This window comes from Megascapheus bottae, chromosome 15 (assembly GCF_031878675.1).
Source record: "Megascapheus bottae isolate mThoBot1 chromosome 15, mThoBot2.hap1, whole genome shotgun sequence".
Taxonomy (NCBI): domain Eukaryota; kingdom Metazoa; phylum Chordata; class Mammalia; order Rodentia; family Geomyidae; genus Megascapheus; species Megascapheus bottae.
The window spans coordinates 18,800,681-18,824,222 of record NC_143523.1 but is presented as its reverse complement, the minus strand read 5'-3'; the positions used below and the strand labels follow the sequence as shown (position 1 = coordinate 18,824,222).

Sequence of the window (23,542 nt, the reverse complement as noted above, 5' to 3'; positions counted from 1 at the left end):
AACCAGTCACTCCTGGATCCCTTGAAGATTTTGTAAAATTACCAACATGATAGGCAACACTGTATAAATGCAACTATCACTGAGTGCTATTACTTTCAATTCCTTGAGATGCCTGTGAATACAATTAAAAGGGACCCTCACAAGGGGCACAAACACATGTCCTGAATGGTTCTAGGATGACTGAAGGACCACAGTGAGGAGAGCCAGTGCCTTGCATAACGGTATTGATACAAATTGTTCCAGAATGCCACAATTAATAATGCATTTGTGGCCAATGAACAGATTTCTATTGAGTCACGAGACCTATGCCAGATGCAATGTGAGAGAGGCAGAAGACATTTCCTCTGCTCTCAAGCAGTTTATGATTTAAGTAGCTGGTAGACTGATGTGGGAAAGAGCTCTAGACTATAATCAGGGATCTGCCCGACACTAACCAGGAGACACTGGATAATTTCCTCATCTCAGTAGAATGAAATATTGCTACTTTCCCTGTGCAAATTGAAAGGTTGTTGTGAGGATCAAGGGAGATAAAAAGGCTTTGACATGCTTTGAAAACTACAAAGCCCCATATAATGCAAGAACAGAGAGACTAATCCATGTGTAAAAATCAGCCTCAATCTTTTGTGTATGTACATCCTCTTTCACCAGCTGTTAGTAATCTATTACATAAAATATTACTGGATCTCTTCTGTGAATTCATTTTTAAATTCTTCTTGGGTTCAATTCATGCTTCAACCTGCCAAGGAACCCTTTTTTTCCCCTGATCTTTGTGGGACTTCAGTTATTATGGTACTAGAGTATCTTTCAATGGCATGTGGCATCTTGGGTTTTCATCCTTCAATTAAGATCCTGCTTCAGGCACCATCATTGGAGGTATGAAACCTTGATGGTGTGGCTACTGTTCGCATAACACATGATTATCTTTCTGAAAGAAAAAAAATAGCCCTCAGGCATAAATTAACAAGTTGTAATTATTCAAAGAAAACTATTTGGTGATATTTTCAATCATGTTAATTTGGCCTTAATGGGAGAGATTTTGAATGTTAGACAAATAGCAATTTCATCATTAGAGGCATAGTTACAGCTCAGAAATTTAAAGCAGAATGGAAGAGATGCAGATGAAATCTTCAAATGAAAACCAATAAAGACATCTTCAGGTCTATTTTGGGGGCAGCACTATAGAATCTTTAGAAAAACTGCTTTCAATAGCCGGCATAAATAGTATGTCATTGGGTTGTGTCTCTTACACATGTGTCTTGATGTAAAAGTTGCTCTTAGTATTTGAAATATTTCTATCAATAAGCAAAAAGTTGCAGTCTGACTGTGAAGGGGTTATGTTCAGTTGGCCTTTGTCGAGAACATCTCATGCTCCTAGCTCCTGTGTACATTGTTTAAGTAGTTGTAGGTAGGGAAGGCTGTCCATTCGCCTCTCTCCTCCACATTGAAGACCTTTGATTTATCTCCAACCTCTTTGCCATTCTGATGCAGATAACAAACTTTGAGGATGTCAGGAGCCTCGGGGACAAATTGGACTGCAGAAGTCTGCAGCTAGTGGCTAAGTTCTCTCCCTATATCAGTTGAACAACTCCAGGCCTCATACTTTATGAGTTTTCATAGGCTTCCTGATAGAATGGAGCCCCCAGTTAGGGCTAATTTAATGATTCAGTGATGCTGCTGCCTCCCTCCATCCCGCCCTCACTGTTTCCTGCCTCCTAGCTGCACCACACCTGTTCCAAGACAAAACACTATTTTTAGAAGCATGTGAACCTGACTCAAGGCAGCCTTAAAAGACTAAAGTATTTACAAAACCCTGAATGCATATCCAGCATTAAGGATAGAGTAGACTATGCAAAAAAAAAAAAAGTAGAACACTTTAGTTTCTCAATCCAATCACTTAGTCCTTCTCTTCCTCTCTTCTCAGGATACTGGCTAATCAATATATTGTCTCTCTTTCCTGTTTATGTTTAAATTCCTCATTCATCTAACTATCTATCATTCTTAAATCATCAAAAAGGCAGAGAGAGAAAGAGAGAGAGAGAGAGAGAGAGAGAGAGAGAGAGAGAGAGAGAGAGAGAGAGAGAACGAAACTTTCTTTGACCCCACAAGTCTCTGTACAATGGTCTCATGTTTTTTCCCCCACAACCCAATTTCTTGAGTGCTGTTTGAATTCATTATTCTTGTCACTCATTTCCCTCTCTTTATAACCCACCTGAGACTGACTTCTGCCTCTGCCACTCCACTGAAAATTGCTTTTGCCAAGTTCATCAAAGATACTGTGGAATGGTCCAGACTACGCCTCTCAGTAATTAACTTAGCTGACCTGTCTGAGGCACTCCTATCTCCTGACTGCCATGCCTGTCCTGACACTCACCTCCTGTCACTGCTTCCTCCTTCTAATTCCAGCCTATTCCTCCTTTCTGATATACCTGCCCTTTCTCTACCTGACTTTATGTATGGGTTCTCCCAGTACTCTTCTGGGTTCTCTCTGTCTCTTCATTTCCCACCCTGAGGAAATCATTGCATCTATTCTTCTAAGTATCAGTTGCATCCAACAGCTGATGCCTCTCTCAGAATAATACAGAGAGGGACTCCAAAATTGGGTCTTTGTTCACAGAATGCCCATTCATCCCTTAGGCATGGCAATCTCTCTCCATTCCTAGCTTTACTGTGCTTGTCCCTAATAAATTATTAGCACGTGTTTCTTTCCCAAGAGATCTAATAAGACTCCATGTAAGTCACAATATTTGTTGTTTACTAGACCAACAGAGCATGGGATGTTTCCTTTTTAAATAAGAGTTCTGCAGTTCACTTTGTATTATGAAGCAAGTGTTTGCCTTTCTAGCAGTAGAGGGCTAGGAGATATCTAACTCACAGATGTTAAATTGTGTTCATTTTTTCATGAGTATTAAATTGTTTCACCTCTGAGTAATTGGCCATGGCCTCCTCTGTGATTGTGGTTCAGAGGCGGGTGGTGTTATTTAGAATTGTCTCTAAGGGCACGAGGAGGAGGGGTGGTGCTTAGGCATGCTGTGCAATGTGTTTATAGGAAACGTGGCTCTTATGGTGTTTAGTTACCCAAGAGCCCCATTCTGGTGCAGGCAGTCTCCAAGTCTTGGTCAGGAAGGCAAACATCATCATTAGCTTCCATGAGTAACGCCAGCTACCCAGCTGTCTGTCTCTCCCACAGTTTGAAAGCCTGTAATGTCTTATTTCTAAAGCAGTGAATATTCTTCTTCAGAATGTTCTTTTCACATGACACACTAGTTTTATCTGCCCTTCAGAAAATTTAAGAAAAGGGGGCGGTGGCGGGGGGAGTTTTCATAGCAAGTAAAAGAAGTCGCATTTATTTAGTGACAAATTTATGCCTGCCACCTGTGTATTTTATTTCATTGAATAAATCTTTAGTGGTCACAGACGTTTAACGTGGAGAATGTTATTGCTTATGACCTTCCTTGAAGGAAACTGAGTTTCAGTGGCATTTGAGGGATTGTTCTTTTGCTTGTAGCTGAGGAAATGGAGGGGGGAGTAGAGGCAGGATCTGAGTTTCTCAAAAGTGACAAAAGAAGACAATGTATTCCTCATTTCCTTTTCTTCCTCCACATTTGCACTGAGAAACTGATGTTTGCAGAAAGTTTTCTGGCTGGCTTGAAGCATAAGTGAGTGGTACCCCATCTTGGTAGAGAACAGGGCAGAATAACGTATGGAGATCCCAGAGAAGGGGTCTCTGTTGATATCTCTTACGTGGTTGGTTGTTTTTGGATTTTTTTTTGTTTTTCCATATCAGAAACCTTTTATGTCATTAACCAACACAGTGTTTGAGGGACTCATTACAGTGCAGTCATGCCCCCACTCTGACAGTTACCTCTCACCTCCTCGTCCTGGACTTTCTCACCATTCTTACCATTACTATGGTACCTGGTGGGGAAGTAGTGGTGAATCCCCATTACCAACAACATTCCTCTTTTGGGCAGCCCTCCACACCCTTTGCCATACATTGTCACACTCCAATTGCCATACATTAACCAATTTCTATGCTGTATATGGGGAGGAAGCAGGGTTTCTTTTGGAATCATCTTCCAGGAGTTATGAAGTTAAGACTGGGCTAAGTGCCCCCCTTCCTGTCCTCTGCCAAGTCCCTTTAAGTCATTCATACCCACTTGGCTAGGCCTGGCTCCCAGGAGACCTCCTTTTCTAGAGCTTTCTCCTATTAAAGATAATTATACTGCTGTAAAAATAACAGTGCTGATAATGAAGGCAGTTGGGTTGTTGACTGAGAAGTAAACTATTAAGTCCAGTTCTCTTGTCATTACCATTCTAACAAGGATATATATGCCTATTAATTTCAGGGTGTCAGCCTTTGAAATTTTTAATCACTCCGCCTTTAACTCCATAACTAGTTAATGGAGTAAACAAACACTTTCAATTTCTGCAAGCAGCTTTTTAAAGAAGCTGAAATCCCTCATGACTGGCCAGAAGAAAGGGCTTCTGGATGTTTCACGGTGGCAGAGCCATTGGTTAATCACCTTGAATTGATTGAGAACCTCCTCTATACTCAGAGCTGAGATAGACTCCATGTAAGATAGAAGCACTAGGCTCAAAAACAGATTCCTTCGCTCATTCATTCATCCATTCACTCTGCAATTGCTTATTGAACACTTAATGTGCATTTCTTCTCCGTGTAAACAAAAGGGCAACTATGGTAAGCAAGACTGACAAATTCCTTTCCTCCTCCTTTTGTCTTTAAACTGAAGAAAGGAGCTCTTTGGTCTCATAATCAGCAGTGCTTGAAGAATATTTAAGAAATAGCTAATTGTTGTAGAATCACTGCTTCCAACACTGAGGCAAAACCATGTGATCTGGGTCCAAAGTCAGGGAAGGCTTCCTGGAAGACAGGGAATAGTTAGTGGAGGACTTACTTGAGAACCATCCAGGGTTCAAAGCAGAGAAACCATTTGTGTCAGGAGAGCATGTGTATGGGTCCCAGGGACAGGTGATCTTGGATGCAACTCTGGCTTCAGTACTGGCTCATTCTGCAGTCTTGGACCAGGGATTTTTCTCCCCAGCACTCACTTCCTTACCTGGAAAATGATGGGATTGCATTCACACAGGGCTTCCATTCGGCGTCATCAATGGTTGAGCACCAAGAGGCTTCTCAGACTCAGCTGTGTAATCCCGTCATACACAGCACTCGGGTGAAGTGGAGAACATTTATAGCACGCAGTGTAGGCATGGCTTCACCATCCAGTTGTCCTCTTCTTCATCCCTTGGTGGACATTGTCTCAGCACTTTGTGGACCTAGGAATGCAGAGAAGCCCCTTAGAAAGCATACAGTCACTCTGGAGCCCCAGGAGGTCTCTTCTGTGAAGGTCCATCTTAACACTCACAAATCTACTTCCTCTGAGGGTCACTCCATTTAGTCAGGCAGGCAAATGGGACTATTGTTCATATTTCCTAAACTCATTTCTTTATTGTCAGAATAATACTAAAATTTAAAAAAAAAAACAATGATATCTGTGAGGTAGCTAAATCTTCCAGAGAACCACTGACTCTTCCTTTCTCATTTCACATACATCTTCTGGGGGCTGTAACAGGGAGATAACACAGTAAATAAGAGATAAAAAGGCAATAACTAAAAAAGAAGGTTATGATCCCTGGAGATCCTACATATATAAGAAATAAATATGCAAATATAAAAACATGTTTACTGTCTGGTTTATAATCTGGAGAGGAGAGACCTAACACAAGCAAAGCAATAAATAAGAACAATAATTGCATACTGTGGTAAATCTGTGAACACATATACATATTGGTGAGAGACAATAATAGGAATGTATTCATTTATACAGTAAATCCCCCAACAAATATTGTGGCCATCACATCTGCTCACAAAACGTGCAGCTGTTCTTGGGAGATTGTAGTAAACCAGACAGACTACTATTTGGGTAGTTATTAGGAGACAAAAAGAAAGGATATAAAAGCATGAGTTAAAAGGAAGTGTGTGTATGTGTGTGTGTGTGTGTGTGTGTGTGTGTGTGTGTAAAACATCCATCTCTGGATTTTGTGCTCGGGATTGACAGCAGGGTATTGGTATAGTGACTGGCAGATCCACACCCTCTTCCTTTCCACTTCCCAAATCAGGAGTCAGAAGGTCTGAACAGAAATCAATCCCTGCAATTTATTTTTAACTTCTTTCTCCTTAGCCAGGATTGATTTTTGTCTCTGTGATCAATGGCAGAGAGAATAGTTCCACATCCCCAGCAGCTGTTCCAGCTCTTGGTCTGGCCGACTCCACATGTATCGAACAGAACATTAGCAGCTGATTATGAAAGTAAGAGGATGAAGATGTTTAAAGACTGAGCTTGCTTTGCCCCTGTTTCCTAACAAACAATCAGCGGATGCCAGGAACCACACAGGGACCTAGTAGACGGGAGGCTAGTAGTGTGTTGTATGTTCAGATCTCAGCACAGAGCCATAGGAAAGAAGGATCTGGTGGGGGTGAGCTTTATTGTTTGCTCACTAGCACAGTCACTGTTTTGAGCTTTTTCGTTTTCTTCCTCTAGCCAATTCGTCTTCATTATGCAAACTGCTATTATATTTAAAACCAAAACCTATGTTTAAAATAAAAAATACGTAGATTCCTTTTTTTCTCTTCTTCTTTGTATTTTGGGGCTTCAAAATCACCTGATACTTTAATTTTCCATTCTTGTATCCTCCTTCCTGTTTTCTTCTAACTCCGCTCGTGTTTCACAGGAACATGAAATTAGCTACTTCCCCCTCTCCTTCTAGCCTTGTTACTTCTCGAGGTCAGGCAAGATTGCTTCCACTTTCTTCTGTGAAAAATGTGTTAGGAAAGGACACGTGCCTCAGAATAACTCACCGTTGTAATCCCAGGGATGGCAATTAGAGCCCAGCCGGCCCCACCAAGGCCTTGCTCTACCCAGTCCTCTGCGATTAACACTTGCAGTTTTACTGCCTGCCCTGGGTGGCCTTCGCTTCCAGATTACAGCATGGAGCAATAATCAGAGGCCACTTAATATGATGGGGTTTATTATTTCATCATGTTATGTAATTGCTTCTCAGGTATTTACTGTCTGTGTGGAAGGGAAGGAATGAGTGAGAAGGCCCCCGTACTTCCTCTGCAATACCTGATTTGTGACCTTGAGAAATTGATGGGCTATAATTCTTTTAAAGAAGTAGCACAATAATTTCTAGTACTTTACTTCTAAGATTTCACCCCAGCCTTCCCCCATGGTTTGTAGGTCCTGACTAATTTTCTTTATTATTGAATAATCCTATCATCTTTAGAATCAATTGCTTTCAGTAGTCACAGCTAACACTTATTGGGTAGGGAGCATGAGCTGGGTTTATGTATGAATAAAGTTACCTGTTGTGATGGACACCTTTAGAAATTTTAGTTCCAATCTCACTTTCATTTCACTGAACAGGCACAGAGAGGAAAAGTCATTTTCTAAGGTCACACAGTCTACTGATAAGCAATGACATAGAGCATTTGAACCACGAAGCTTGTCCCAGAACTTACTTTCTCAAATACTGCATGATATATATCTGTCTGGGGCAAACTGAGTCCAAAGCTATGTAAGGGATAATGAGCAAGTATATACAGTATTAACGTGAAAGTAAGTGCTTTGAGATAATGGGAGAGAAATATATCTGACTGGTGTACATTATGTGCAGGTGTGTATGTGAAAATGTCATAATAAAGCCTCTTCCTTGTCATAACACACATAGAATAATTGCACAAAAGAATTTGGTCACAAAGCAATTTCAAGACTTGTTTAAAAAATTTGAATGACATTAGTCACAATGATAGCAGAATAATAACAAATATGATTATCTTGTGATCGTCTTAAAAGCTATACCACTCATTTGCTCTTTAATGAGGAACATCATTAGCAAAGTTTATATCGCTACTAGGTTTTCTGTTGTTAAAAACATTACAGAATAATCAGTTGCCCATGCTATCCTGGGCATAGTGTTAAGGAATCTCAGAAGGCACAGAAGAGAACAACAGATCTTGGAAACCATGTCATTATTTGCACTGTGAAGTACCTACAAATGCAGAATACATTGTAACCAGTCAAATGACTAAGGTTTTCTATTATTTGTGTAAACTCCAGAAGTCATAAGAAGAAGAAAAAATACTCTTAGTCCTATCATCGTGTAGAACTCTGATTAATTTTGTTTTTATTGCTACTGGGGTTTTGAACTCCATGCCCTTTGCTGCTAGCTAATCACAAGTACTACCTCTTGAACCATATTTCCAATCCCTTGAAAAAGCAAACAGTTGGTTCTTTTTGGAACATGTTTGTTGAGTCACTGAATGACCCCCAAATAAATTAGTAGTGTCTTATCCAGAAAGCTCTGTTGCTAAAGAAGAGTTCTACCCCTAGAGACCAAGAACCAGAAAGTAAAGGACTGGATAGCTCATGGATGCGCCAGGCACATGTGGAATGTGATACCATGAGCACATCTGAAACTGAAGCTGTAAAGGATCGAAGGCCTGTTGTCTCTTTTGTGTGTAACAGTATGAGGTTTGAACCAAGGGCCTAGAGCTTGCTAGGTAGGCACTAATCCAGCCTTTTATGTTTGAGTAATTTTTCAGGTAGAGTCTTAGATTTTATCCTAGGCTTGGCCTCAGAATGGAAGTTGCCCCCTTTGTTGTGCAGAAATCTTTTAATTCAATGCAGTCTCATTTGTCAGTTCTTGCTCTAATTTACTGAGCACTTGGACTCCTAATTAGAAAATCTTTGCCTATGTCAGTATCTTCACTGATTCCCCTACGTTTACTATCGGAATGCAAAATTTCAGGTGGTATATTGAGATTTTTTTTATCCAATTTGAATTCATTTGAGGTCAGAGCCAGAGATAGGAATCTGATTTCAATCTTCTATAGGTTGGTACCTAGTTTTTACCATTCTAGGTGTTAAAGTCACCATCTTTTGTCCAATATGTTTTTGTTAGTACAGTCAAGAATTAGATGACCATAGCTGTATAGGATGGCTTCTGGGTCTCCTACTCAGTTCTTTTGGTCTGGGTGTCTGTTCTGGTGCCATTGCCGTGTTATTTTTGTTAGTATGTCTCTGTAGTATAGTTTAATGACAGGCACCCTCAACATTGCTTTTTTTAAAAAAATTTGTGATCATTTTGCCTATTCAAATTCTTCTATCTTCCCACATAAACTTTAGGATTAGCGTTCCTGTTTCCATGAAGAGTGACAGGAATTTTATGGGGATTGCATTGAATCTGTAGACCTGTCACTTCTCCTTCTGGTTCCCCTTTTAGAAAACTTCTCTAGCTTTATGGTGATCTTTTTTTATCCTAACATGTAGCCCAGCTTTCCCCCCCATCTTCTTTTCTATCTCTTCCTTGGTTAAATAGATCAATTTAGCTGAGCCAATTTCTTTAGCCTCTGCTTTGGTCTCCCCTCTCAAATTAATCATCCCATGCAGCAAGCAAAATTCCCTTCTGTGTGAAGGACTTAGTCTTCTCCCAAAGCAGTAGGAGTATAAATTTCACATATTTATATATTTCATATGGCATAATTTGTGTGTGCATATGAATATGCATGCCACACTGTACTGGTTGATATAATAGAGTGACTGTATCCGTGGTCTCTGGAGTCAGACAAATACCCACATTTAAATTCCAGCTCAGCCTTCTACTAACTATGTATGTTTAACCATCTAATGTCTTACCTGCAAAATACAGAGTGGATAGGTATGGTCCAGATGGTGCCTAGCACTGTTTTAAATCTAATTGCAGAAGGAAATTGTAGAAGAAGTGGAGGAATTCTGCGGGGAGTCGGGGCTCGTACAGCCTGTTGGCCTTCGCTGTGCTCACGGCATCATGACATTGTCAAGATCTCACAGAGTCATGTGTATTCCTTACAGAGAGATGATGGACTCTACCACCTCACTAACCCCTTGCCTTCTACAGTGTTTGATATAGCTTGGCAGTTGATTAGTGTAACGTGGAAGGGAACTGGGGCCAGACAATGTCCATAATGAAATGTTGAAGCGTGATGGAGAATCAAAGGATGAGATGAATTTGACTAGAGCTCTCATTACCGTGTGAATTCAGCAGTAGGTGGGAGCGAACATCTTGAAGTGGGATTTCTTGTTTCTCATAGGATCATCATCTCTCTTATAGCCTTTGATTTCCCATATTATGATGTTTCCAATCATTTGGTGGAAAGCTTGATGTAAAAGGGCTACCCTCTTTTAAGACCATCCAAGTATCTCTCCTTGGTATTTTCCTGATTCTGACTTCGGAAACACAGATTACAGAAGCCTCTCAAAGGGCAAAGAGCCTGGGGTTACAAATCAGAAGCTCTACCTTTAAGTAGTGGATGACCTAAAGTGGCCCCTCTGAGCCTCAAGTTCTTACATTCTAAATTGAGGAAATAATTAAACCTCACTTGCTAGGCTGTGCTCAGATAGAGTAAAAGTATCCTAGTAAAGAAAACTAATAGACCACAGTACTGTACAGCTTTCAGATGTTGTGACGTGGGTACTGGGTACTAACTAAGAAAGGATCAGAGATGGATAAGATACATTTTTTGCTCACAAAGTCACTACAGTTCAGCAAGATGGACTAGCATTCTATAAATTCAAAACAAAAGCTAGTAAGAACCACAAGAGGTTCATAACAATGATCTGTATGAATCAGTAAAAGAAAAGATGATTACTGAGAAACTGGATTGGGAAAGAACTTCATACAAGCTCCTGTGAAATTTATTGATGGAGGGTATATGTCCAGCTCATTTGTCCTAAAATTAACCCATGTTTTGGAAAGATTCCAAAGCAGACAGACACCTTACACTCATTCAAGGCTAAAGGACCTACTTGATTTTGTCAGGAGTTAGAAACCCAAGAGTCAATGTGGACTATTCAGCTTTAGAGCTGAGCCTTCTGCACATTACTTAACTCAGGTGGGGCTGCACAGACACTCCTGCTCAGGGTTAGAGCAGACAGTGCGTGTCCCATGGGTACCATGCACCTACCAAGGATGCTTGTGCTGATGGAGGACAGGAGAGACTTGACATAGGGAGTACAATGGAGAGGCCCAAAGAAGTATCAATTGGTAGTTCACAAATATCTGCTGCTCTCTTGGGGAGGTGACAGTATTGCCTGAGAAACAGCCTGACAGATGGTTTCAATCCATATATTGCTGTCCTGAAATTCGCGCATGAGGAATGCAAATCCCACGCTGGCAAAGTTCTGCTTTTCTGTCTCTCATAGGTCCAGCCATTTGGAAATCCCAAGTCCCAAAGATGCCTCCCTATTTCTCCAGAAAATTAATGATTTTGTTTGCTTGACCATTTCGGGATCTTTAAAATGTCTCCAAAATATCAACAAAATTAATTATTCTGTCAGCAGCTGTGTGCACCTGCCATTCATCCCTGGGGGCTGGAGATGCTTCTGCTTAGTAGTTTTCTATTCCTTTCACTTCAGAGTTTCAAGTTCCTATTGCCACCAGCCCCTCTGTTCCATGCATAAACAGAGTGGATTCAGTGCCTCAGTCAGCAGGATTACCCCTGCACGAGTGTCTAAATGCTGTGGTGTACTGCAATGTCGATTCAGACACATAGAGTGGTGCCTTAGCAAAGTTTTGGAAAATGAATGCAAGTTGGCAGATGCAACTTAAACTTGAGTGCAGAAACCACTGGGCCATCCTGATAATTGTAGTAACTCCCCATGTCTGTCGACACTCTAGCTGTTTGTTCATTCGTAGGGGCAGGGTCTCCCTAGGCTAACTAGAATGCTCTCAAATTCCTGGGTTCAAGCAATCCTCCTGTATGACCCTCCTCAGAAGCTGGGACTCAAGATTTAAGCATGTAGTCAGTAGACTGCTTCATTGTTCTTAAAAAACAAAAGTGACCTTTGAAGGAATTATGTAGGTGGAAATGGAGAGGAAGACCTAACAACATCAGGATTATTTTCAATAATTTAAATAGAATTAATGGGCAAAGAAATCAGAAAAGTTAATTGTACATCAAAGCACTCTCATCTTCCTCCTTCCTTTTTTTTTCCTTTAAGGAAGAAACAATGCAGGGTTGTGTGAGAGCCAGCCAGAGTATCAGTGCAAAGGTGGTCATTTTTGCTTGGTTTACACAGATCCTATTAGATACAGCTTGGTCTTCTAAGTGGAAAAACTTTTAAATGTCATTTCCTGTGAAGACAACTCTTCTTGTATATAAGCCAGATTTATTTCCGCTGTAGTCCTTCTTACACACAAATTCCCATAGCACCATTCACTCCTGTGCAACAATAGAGCATTGATTTCTCAGGGCTGAGAAATTGACAGAAACACTCACATCGAAAGATCTGGCTTGTTGGTAGGTATCTTATTTGGGAAATTGCAAGTTGAGTGACATGAGATACATTTCTCTCTATTTCTCTCCACAGAGAAGTCTGGATTCCTAAGAGCCTGAGAGATTGGAGTGTGTTTGTTTGTTTGGTTTTCAATTTTATTATTTAGTAGTTGTACAAAGAGGTTACAGCTCCATGACTCGGTTTTAAATACAATGCATCCTTATCAATGTCACCCCTTCCATCTTTCTCACACATGATTCCCCCTCCCATCCCTACCCTCATGTTACATAGCTCATTTTTTAACATAACATGCATTGAATATAATGATCGCATTTGATCACAAGTTTCAAAAGCCAGGAAAACATGGGTGCAAATTCTAGCCCTATCATATTTTAGCTATATCTTTAAGTAGAATGAATAACTTTCTTCTATTAAATATCGTCATTTTAACCTAAGATAAAAAGGCTTGTAAATACAGAAGAGCAGTGTTTGACACATTAAATATGTGAAAATGTTATCTGTTATTAATATCTCTACCTCCTAGTGCACTAGGGTTGTTATTAATACAAATAACATTTGACAAGTATTATTATTGAGATGTATTCTGTAACATGGAAATAAAGAACTCTAAAATAGGTACACAAAATAATAGTGTCTATCCCTTCTGTCCATCTATGGCATAAAAATGTTATATTTTTGAGACCCTTCCCTCCCGCCAAAGGGGCATTAGAAATGACCAGAAGGCTTTGGTTTTCAGCGGAGAAGGCAGATTTTCCTTTTTACTCCATGGAAAAACATCATCCAAAAATCAGATGAATGAAAACAATAAAGGATGTGTCAGATTATGCTTGGTCCCAGTAAGTACAGGGACAAAGGCGAAGAAACAGACATGTTTAATGGCCAACAAATTTGTTCAAAGGAATCATTTTCACTGGCCAGGAGCCCAATTAAACCTGTAAAAATGGAAATCCAGAAAATCAGATTAACGAGCCAGTCATTAGTAAGGAAAAGACCTAGCTAATTCTGTGTTTAGTATGAAGGATGGGTCCAGAGCAAATAATTGGATGGCATTTATCAAATGTAAAATAAAAGGTGTCACCAAGAGAAAGTGATAATAATCTCTAGGATTTACAGTGCCAGCAAATTCGCTCATAGGGAAGAGAAAAGTTCATCAAAATAGATTAATAGTTGCTAAATTTTATTCCCTCCTTGTATGGTTGCCAGAGAGTCACACAAATAATGGTGGGGAGGCAACAAATATGTCAGCTTGGTGTCTCCCTAGTCCTGGGAGAATTCTCCAGGGCAAGTGTGCTTAAGCTTCTATTTGGAAATAAGATCTTTAATCCATTTGGGGATTGAGCAGGAAGAAAGCACTCTTCATCACATCTGCAGTCTGATCTTGACACAATGATCCATGACTCAGTAATTATTAACCTCCTGTGCTGTACCTGACTCTCTGGGCACATGTTTTTTTCAGGTTTAGTTGGGACCACAGGACCCCAAGTTTGCTTTATGGTTGTAACAGTGAAAAACTGTGTTTTGTTGGACAAGTTGGTTGATATGTCTGGTTTTCATTTCTGACTTGTAAAGCTAGAATTGAATGAGAAACATTGTATTCTCACATATATGCACACGCCACTTATGGAGCTTGAGGTATGCATTTTTTAAGGATATTAGAATCAGGGAAATGTTTTTTGTTGTAGCAAGACAGACAACTCTTTTTCTTGCCAGTCCTGGGCTTGATCTCAGTGCCTGAACATTGTCCTTGGACTTTCTCAAGGCTAGAGCTCTACCAGTTGAGTCTCTGCACGACTTCTGGATTTTTTTCTATGTATGCGGTACCAAGGAATTGAACCGGAGTCTTCGTGCAAGCACTCTGCCACTAGGACAAACTCCCAGTCCCAGAAACCTTAATGAGCTAGTGTAATACAAACTTTTACTGAAAGAAGGGACAACAATCAAGATGAATCATATTCATAAACTTATTTGTTAAGAGGTAACTCCTTTGTACAACTACTCACAGATAATAAAAATATAATTGGAGTGAATAAAAGCTTTTGGAGATTCAAATTTCTCTTGTTTTAGGCAAGTCATTTAGTACCTTATAGGTTCTATAAGGATTCTATGGTTGTGAGAACCAACTGCATCATTTTTATGGACAGTTTCAAGCATAGTTGGCAAGCTTAACATATGTTATCTGTATCATCATCATTTTTATTGTGATATATATACAAGCCATCTACCAAGAAATTAGCTCTGTTATTCTGTTTCTGTTACTTTAACAAAATGCCTGAGGGTGGGTAGTTTATAAACAACAGAAATTTATTATTCACAGATCTAGAGGCTGGAAAGTCTAAGCCCAAGGTATAGCCAATTTCAATGCCTGGTAAGGGCTTTGTGTTGCTTCTAAGATGACATCTTCAGCATTATGTTTTCACAAGTCAAAATGGATGGGGGAGAAAAAAAAGGGCCTGGTTAGCTTCCTGTAGTCTCACACACACACACACACACACACACACAAACACACACACACACACACACACACACACACACACACACACACACACACTGGTGTCTCCATAGCAGTGGGACCTTGAAGATGTTTGCACCCCAAAGATCTCTGTTTCTCCCACCAAATATTCTAGCTCTTGCTGCCTTCTACAGTGTATTAGAATATTGATAGAGTTCAGCCAAGTTATTTTGCTGCTTTATAGTAGGAATGGACTTTCCTTTGGTTTTCTATACTTTGCTCCACATTTTCATCTAAAACCTGATTAGCATAGCCTTCCCATCTGTATTTATACATTTTGATCACAAGTGTATAAGTAGGCTTTAAGAGAATGTAGTTTTCATCATGACTCATCACGTGAGTCACCCTGAAACACTCCATAAATGACAATGTAGACTTTTTGGAGCATTCAGTTAAATGCTATTCCAGTTCCTACCATTACTCCAGTTCCAAAACCACTTCTACATATTTTGATTTCTAATAGAGCAAGACCTGATTCGTTAGTGCCAACTTCTGTTTCAGAGTGTTTCTGCTTCTGTATCAAAACATTTTCTAAAGAGTGAGAAATGTGTAAACAGTGAAAAATTATTTCCCATAGTTCTCATAGAGGCTGGGAAATACAAGATAAAATGTGAAATGCGATTAGTACCTGGGAACAGCTCCCCTTTACTCCTTTCAAGATAGCACCTTGACTCGGTGTCCTCAATAGTGGAGAGGGCAAAAACAGGGTCTAGGAGTCAGGGCCTACACTGCCTAATAACCTCCCCAAAGTTCTACCTCTAATAGTAATTAAATTAGGGTTTAAATTTTAGCATGCATTTGGATAGGACCCAAACAAATAATAGCAGTAACTTTGTCTAGGAACAAGGAGGTTGCAAAGTTGCAATAAGGCATGGAAGAACAATTTATAGAAATACTTTATCCACAAAGTAAATGTTCAATGTGCACAAACTTCAGATGTTGATTAATGGGACCAATTGCAATGAAATGGTGACATCCAACCTCCCCTCCCCGCCATCCCCCATTTTATTTTGTCTGTCACAGGGCTTGAACACAAAGCTTGAGAACTGTCCCTGAGCTTTTGAGCTCAAGGTAGAGCTCAAGCTCTACCGTTTTTGAGCTACAGCTCCACTTCCCTTTCATGGACATTAGATTTGCAGTGAGGTTTAAAGTATGAGTTGGATTTGGGCAGGCATAGAGAGGAATATAGCCAGAACAGTGGAAAAGCAGAAGGAGCCATTTTGATTATAATCTGCAAGATTGCATGATAACAGAAATGGAGTAGCTCTGGGTTTTCTGCTGTTCATCGACCCATTCATGTTTTTAAAAATCATTCCATGGTACCGATGAAGCATAATTTCCGTGCTTATCACTCAAGCACCATCTCTGCTAATTTGTAGGAGGGTTTGTGACAGAGAGAGCCTGCAAGTGTGCAGATAAATAGCAGGTGTGGCTGAGCTGAGTTCTAAGGCTGTGGAGCAAGTCACCTTAGCAAAGGGAACCTTTCTGTTCTCCTTCAGACTTTGGTGACTGGAAGCTATAATGAATGCTGCCTGGTCCATGATACTGAGAAGAGGCCAGGCAGTGCTGACAGGGGAGGCTGACAATAGGGTGGGACTTCCACCTTGTTTCCTTTAGAGGTACCTGGAATCCTCAGAGAAAGAGATGCTAATTGATGAGCTCTGCCTAGCATTCAGGAAAGGATATGTCTTCCCAGGATACTGGCTTAGTTCTCTTAGGGTATGATTAGTGATGCTGAGTGTGTTCTGTAGACAGCTGGATTTTAAGCATATGACAAATGACCAGAAGATGTATTTGGAGGATTTAAAAACTTTATCATAGGTATTGAGTGTTCTGTGAGTGATAAAAATGTTTTAGAATAAAATATAGGAGAGGATTGGAAACATTATAAATGTTCTAAGTATGATGAATTGTGCATTTAAAAATGGATAAGGTTTAGTTGCTGTGCTTATTGTGTTTCACCTGAATAAAAAATTTATCATTATTGTAAACATGGAAATCAGGAAATGGGTTACATCTGGGCAGAGGGCAGGGATCCAGGATCATTGAGTCATAGCAAAGGGTGGGCAGTCTAAGTTTTTATTGAGATTTCCAGGTGATTCTAATATGTTCCAAAATTTAAAAGTATTGATTTTGTTTATGGTTTGGTAGGAATTTTTGCATGTTTGTTTATATATATTTTTTCATGTGTTGATTTTAGTGTTAAAAATAAACACCTATGAAACAAATTGATCTTCAAAAAGAGGAGCAAGAGGAAGTGGTGCTGTGGCTCAAGGGGCCAGGTTGTAGCCTTGAGCTCAAGAGCTCAGGAACAGCGCCCAGGCCCAGAGTTCAAGCCCCACCTCGCAATAAGAGAAAAAATAAAAAGAAGCAAGAAAGATAGAATGGTGACTGTGTCCAGATCTAAGGACTGCATTTTTATCCAATTCTGAAGAGGCTTATCTTTTTAAAAATTTTTATTGTAATTAATAGAAAAGTTACATTATACTCTTCAGATAAATGGTACATTTCTTAACAGTCATTGTTTTTGTCCCCATTTCCCTTCCCCACCCCTCCCCTCATCTTGTTTTCCTCCCTCTGTATCCTATTTCAAATAAACAAATAAACATATATACAGTATATCAGGTAACAAGATAAGATGAGAAATAACATAGTACATTAAGAACAACAGTCACAACTTTTATGGCTTGAAGAGGCTTATCTTAAAATGAAGAAAAACCTTCTCACTTACCAATTGATCTTAATATGTCAACATACTCACTTCCCAGTGAACTTACCCCATGTGTGGTGTGGGCGGAGCCACTGAGGGGCCCTCTCTCTGAGTGACTGGTGAGATGCACAGTCTTCCACAGAGAAATGGCACCTTTCTGTTCTCAACAGTTGCTGTGGATGGGTGCCAGGTTTGGACAGGAGTGACAGGACTGGCTGGTCTCCAACAGGTGCTTGGGGCCTTCATGAGAGCAGGGGCATGTTCCTCCTGGTAATTGCCTCCTCGACACAGCAGCCTGGCTGCTGTTGTTGTGTTGCTTTCTTTCTCGGAACAGGCTGTGTTTTCTTCTCCTGTGAATATTAATTTCCCCCGAGTTAGGATAATTGGGCTGAGAGCAGTCATCTGCAGAGCTGTGCCATGTTGGCAAGACTTTTCAGCATGCCAAGGCCAATGGATCATTTCTTGGAGTGGTTTCCATGTTATCTAAGATTCCATCCTTTTTCCAAGTGAAGTTAAAGGGCTCATTCCTAATGGCCCTATGAGATTGAATCCCAGACTTTCTGAATTTCAAATCTCTCTCTAAACATATGCCCTTAAGTAACTTCTCCATGGAAAGAATCAATATGTTTCTGCTGATATTGAAGGGAAAAAATATATTCAAATCACAAGTGAAATTACATTTCAAAATAATGAGTTTCAAGCAATAGTGATTATTTAGAACCAGACAAAAATACTTTTTGTCATGGTTGCAATGGATTAAAAAATGCTTAAAATAAAAAAGGCAAAACAAAAAGATTGTGAGAACAGTCCTGGTCAATAGATTGCTTTTAGTTGGAAATACTTTTTATGTATGCACCTGATACAAAGCACAGTGACCTAATACAGAATCTGTCCCTGGTCTCATCAAGAGGAGCCGGGGGAAAGACTGTTATAATTATTAACTTGCTGTTTTCTCACCATGACATGAGAGCAACACAGGGTGTCAGGGGACTGGAGATTCAAAGTCAGCAAAGGATAGCCTCTGAAAGACGATTAGGGGTCTGTTGTGGCTGGTAATGGAATAGACAGTACTTTCCAATTTGTTCCATGCTCTGAGAGCCTCTTCTGATCTTTATGTTTCCCTGTGATCTAGGTAACAACAGGTGGAAGAGCCAGCTACTACGTGTCCTATCGAAGAGAAGCCTTTGCTCAGATAAAGTTGCCCAAGTACTCCTTGCCAAAGGTACTGCATGTGCATGCACCCCTGCCATCCTGAGACCTGCTAGACAAAGCTCAGGTTTGAGAGGCTGCCTTGAGAGGCTTTGGGCGGGGGGAGGGGTGTGATGAACCCTGGCTGAAAGAATCCCAAGCTGCTGGCTTGTGATTGACCATGGCTAATGTTGTAGAACCTGGATATTACATCCTCGTCTCAACAATGGTCCAGCCATGAGCTTTGCTTTCCTATGAGTGGTCAGAGAGGAATGCTGGCGTTGATAGCAGGTTCTTCTGGGGAACCTCCCTTCTGCAAGGGCCTTATTTGCAAGGAGAAGGTCGAGGTCAGGCAGGAGCACACGCAGCTGCTGCTCATAGCTAAACATGCCCAGATAAGTCCAAGGGTTTTCTTGCTTCTCTGGACATTTTAAGACTCGATTGTAAGTGCATTACCTCTGTTTCCACTTCCCTCCCACACAATGAGTAATTAAAAGGAGTTCATTTACTGGAATGTTAATATCAATGATGACATTTAGATCCTCTATTGGAAAATCATAAAACTTACTCTGTGGACACTGTTCACTGTGAGCACTGACTTTCAGGAGGAGATGGGTCTCACAGCTTCAGTGTGAATAAGGACAAGATGTAATTGCCTCACTTAATGAGGAGCTCTGTTTCCAGTTGGAAACCTACCAACTCTAATGTGGCAAAGATGTGGGCCAACGATCTGGTGCTAAGAAACCTTGTAAAAGCTAAATGAGTATAGAGTTGGGGATTAGGTGATAAGAAGGTAAATAATTTTATATTCCCTAGTATGTTTTATTTGCTTGGCTATTTATGTACACATCTATTCATTTGTTTGTTCCTTTTTTAACCAAAAATCATTTCCAGTCTCTTTAAGAAGTTCTACAAAGAGGGTTAATATGTCAATGCTTGTGGACAATGTCTTTTGATCAGTTTATTCCTCCCAACACTCTCGTTCTACTTTTCCAACTCTACCTCACCCCTCCAGTTTTCTAGTGCCATTTTTACATTTATACATTGAGTATTACAGTTATATTTACCACCATTCCTCTCTCCACTTGTCCACCCCTCTTTCCATAACCCCTTCTTCCCTCAGACAAGACATGTTTTAGGTTTCTGCTGTTTGTATTCTTGAACTGTTATTCGGAGTGATAACATCATGGAAATTCACGCCAACATAAACCTTACTTTAGTTAGTTTGATTACATATATATGAGAATCTCCTTACATGTATTTAAATTTTTGAATCAAACCTCAGTATAAGAGACCAAATATTCATCCTTTGTCTCTCTAAGCCTCATTTACTTGACTCAATGTAATTTCCAGGTCCCCCCATTTTTTCTTTTTCCAAATCAAACAATGTTATTCTTCCCAGGGAAAGAACCACAAAACTAAACTCTATGTATACCACATATTCAGGAAATTCTTGAGTAGAATTCCAGCGGCTCAACAAACAGGAGAGAGAATTGACAAAAGGGCTTTGTATAAAACTAAAGAGCTTCTTCACAACAAAGGATTCAGTTCTTCAGGTCAAAAGACTGTCTACAGTATGGGAGCTCTTTCCAGGTATATGTCTAATAAGGGCTTACTCAGTAATCGAATTAATAATTGGGCAAAAGTGATGAACAGATACTTCTGAAAAGAAAAAATGGACAACAAATACATGAAGAAGTATGTCTAAGTGTAATTATTTGTCCTTTACTATCCATTTGATTAAGTTGTATGCTTACAGATATATTCTAGTTATTACAAATGAGGCAAATGATGGAGCCTCTGTTTCTTTGGGTGGCTTACTTTATTTATAATTTTTTCCAAGTCATTCCATTTCTTTACAAATAAGGTAATGCCATTCTTCTATAACAACTCACATAATGTTTATTTTATGAACTGTGCCAGGCCTAGAGTTCAAGCCCCACAACCAACCAATAAACAAAAAACAACCACAAAAAACCATACCTAGGATGTTGGTTAAGATACAGAACTCAGTAAGTTCCATCCTTGGCTGGCCTTGAATCATGATTTTCCTGGACTCTTTCTCCCATGTAGCTGGGGTAAAACATTTGGGCCACTAAAGTGTAATATATTGCCTAGCCTAATCTAGATTTTTTTGTTTACCTCACCTGGTCTATATGAGAATTTTTCATGAGATTCCTAAGAAATAGTTTGGTGAGATGCTAAGAAAGTTCAGATCTATGCAGTCATAGGAAGGACATATCTACAGTGCTTCAGGTATCTACCTCAAAATTATCTACCTTTTCTAGTCACTCATTATAGTCACAAGTAACTAATAATGTATATAATTATTAATTTGATGCATTTTTCATTACACCATAAGTTTCAAGATAGCAGATACTGTTTCTCTTCTTGATTACTTGATCCAGGAATCTATATCTAGGACATGGTAGACAACCAGCAGGAATGTATAAAATAAATACATGGAGTATGAAAGTGAACGGAAGAGAAGAACAAGATATAAGACTTTATGCCAGTTCATGCCCCAGAACTAGCACACACACACACACACACACACACACACACACACACACACAGATACTTGATAATTACTTAGTTTGTCCTTTGGCAAATGGCTCTGTTCAGTTTTTTTCTATTTTATTTCTTGGTGTTATTGATTTGTATAACTTTTCTCTATTAATAAAGATTTTGTCAGTTTGTCAAAAAAAAAAGATATAAGACTATAGAGTGAAGGCATGGAGGTCAGTGCTGAACTGGTTAAATGAATCCTAAAGACAGCAGGTCCAAAAAAGAGTATTGTATGTCAACCTCAGTGCAGAAATATGGACCAGAATATAAAAATAAAAATTAAAAAGCAGCAGCTGTGGGACTGACACAAGGCTCCCAGGGTCTATAAGAAAAACACCAGCATTCAAGTAGTATCCAGAAGAAGAAGCTACAGGAAAAAAATACTTCCAAAGGAATAAGATCAAGCACAGATACTTTTTTTCTTTTTGATCACATCAAAATACTCCAGAGAAGTGAATCAAGTGAAGAAGCATCTATTGAGTTTGGTGTGTAGGTGGTCACTTGTGCAGTAAAACAATGAACAGCTGGATGTGAAGCTAGAGCACAAGCAACAATGGGGTTGAGGGGTGAACGGAAGTGAGAAGTGAGATTGGAATTTTCACAATACTATTTGTAAGTGCATGTGTAACCCAGCAGACAAGGAGAATCCAGTATTTGGGGAAATGTAAAAAAAAAAGGAGAAAAAGATTAATATCATTGTCACTATTAGAAGGATTCTCTTACTATTCAACATGGGATTCTTCATAATCTGTCATCTACCAACAAACTGAGGCTTAAATTAGAAGGGAATAGTGGCAAGAGCACACCTTGATTATTACATCTGGAGTCTTACAGAGTGACCACATCAAGAATTACTTCTTGTTTTACATTTAAAAAGCTTTATTGAATGAATGGACTTGACAAAGCAGCTTGTGTGTGTGTGTGTGTGTGTGTGTGTGTGTGTGTGTGTGTGTAGTGTGTATGTACATGTTTTAGCATATATCTTTGTAAACGTATTTTTATGATCTTTGACTAGCTGTACAAAGGAGTTGCCATTTATCAAAGCAGTTTACGATGCATTTGATCAATGATGCCCATTTTTACCTATCCCTCCCAAGGCACCCCTTCCCTTTCTTATCTTAATTTTAGGTTATATTTTGAATTTTACCATTTAACAAAGCATTTTATGTATGTAGTGCATCTTGATCTGGGTCACCACCTCCATCTTCACCATCCATCTTTCATCTACCCATCTACCCTGTATATTTTCCAATTCTGTGATATATGTGACAAATTCTTGCTGGCATTCCCCCTTTTTGTCTTCTTTTTCTTCTTTCTTGCCTTTTCCCTCCTCCTTTCCTTCTTCTACCCCATTCCCTTTGGCCCCAAGCTACCTTCATGTAGGTACCCATTTCCAGGTAGTTATTTTGTTGGGCTTTGGTGTAATCTTTTAAAGAACTATACTATTTATACTTTCCATAGTCTAATCACACTTCAGTTAATTCATTTGTAACCCTTTGCATACCAACCAATGCGTTTACTTGTAGATTTTTGGGCACATTCTAGCTAACACAAATGAACGAAACTATGCAACCTATGTGGTTGAACAAGCTTACATTCCCACCAAGTGTAACAGAATTCCCTTTGCTATATCCATTCAGCATTTCTTGAAATTGGCCATGCTAACTGGGGTGAGGTGGAATTTCAATGTTGTTGCAGCCTAAGATTAGGCTCCAAACAACCTAGGCATGGAATGTCAGGTAATCAGATGGCTTGATGGAACAATTGAAGGTGACGTTATTTTATTTGAAGCCCAATGAGTCTCAGAAGAGCTGATGAGGTGAAGCTGAATCTCCTTGCACTGTTTGCTTAAGCTGACAGTGCTTGAGGTGAGGGGGTTGGGCAGAGTCCATGGACTGAAGAAAAGAGAAAAGTCCTTAATTTTAGTCAAGTCAAATTTCCATACATTTGTCCAGCAAGGTTAGTAGGTCAACAGTTTTGCAAGTCACTTATGAGCCAAACAAACAGCGGGAATCTGGCCTTATGGGTAGGCAAGGCAGACATCTGAGATTTATCAAGGCATGTGGGGGTGGTGGCTCACTGAAATAAGCCATCTCCCAAATACAAAACAGTGCGAGAATTTCTTAGGTTTGGCTGTTTTCTAGGAGCACAAGGCTCAGGCCAAGCTCAAAATTATCCATTCTAACCTGAATCCTCTACAGAAAACAAATA

At 39.7% G+C, this 23,542-nt stretch overlaps 1 protein-coding gene across 1 annotated transcript in view; it reads left to right on the top strand.

Moving 5' to 3' along the window:
• Positions 1 to 23,542, top strand: part of Sorcs3 (sortilin related VPS10 domain containing receptor 3) — a 380,666-nt gene that overhangs the window by 250,870 nt on the left and 106,254 nt on the right. Inside the window, exon 8 of the mRNA XM_090345517.1 lies at positions 18,708 to 18,797. Within this exon, the coding sequence (XP_090201643.1) occupies positions 18,708 to 18,797 (90 nt within the window). The remainder of the gene's footprint in view (positions 1 to 18,707; positions 18,798 to 23,542) is intronic.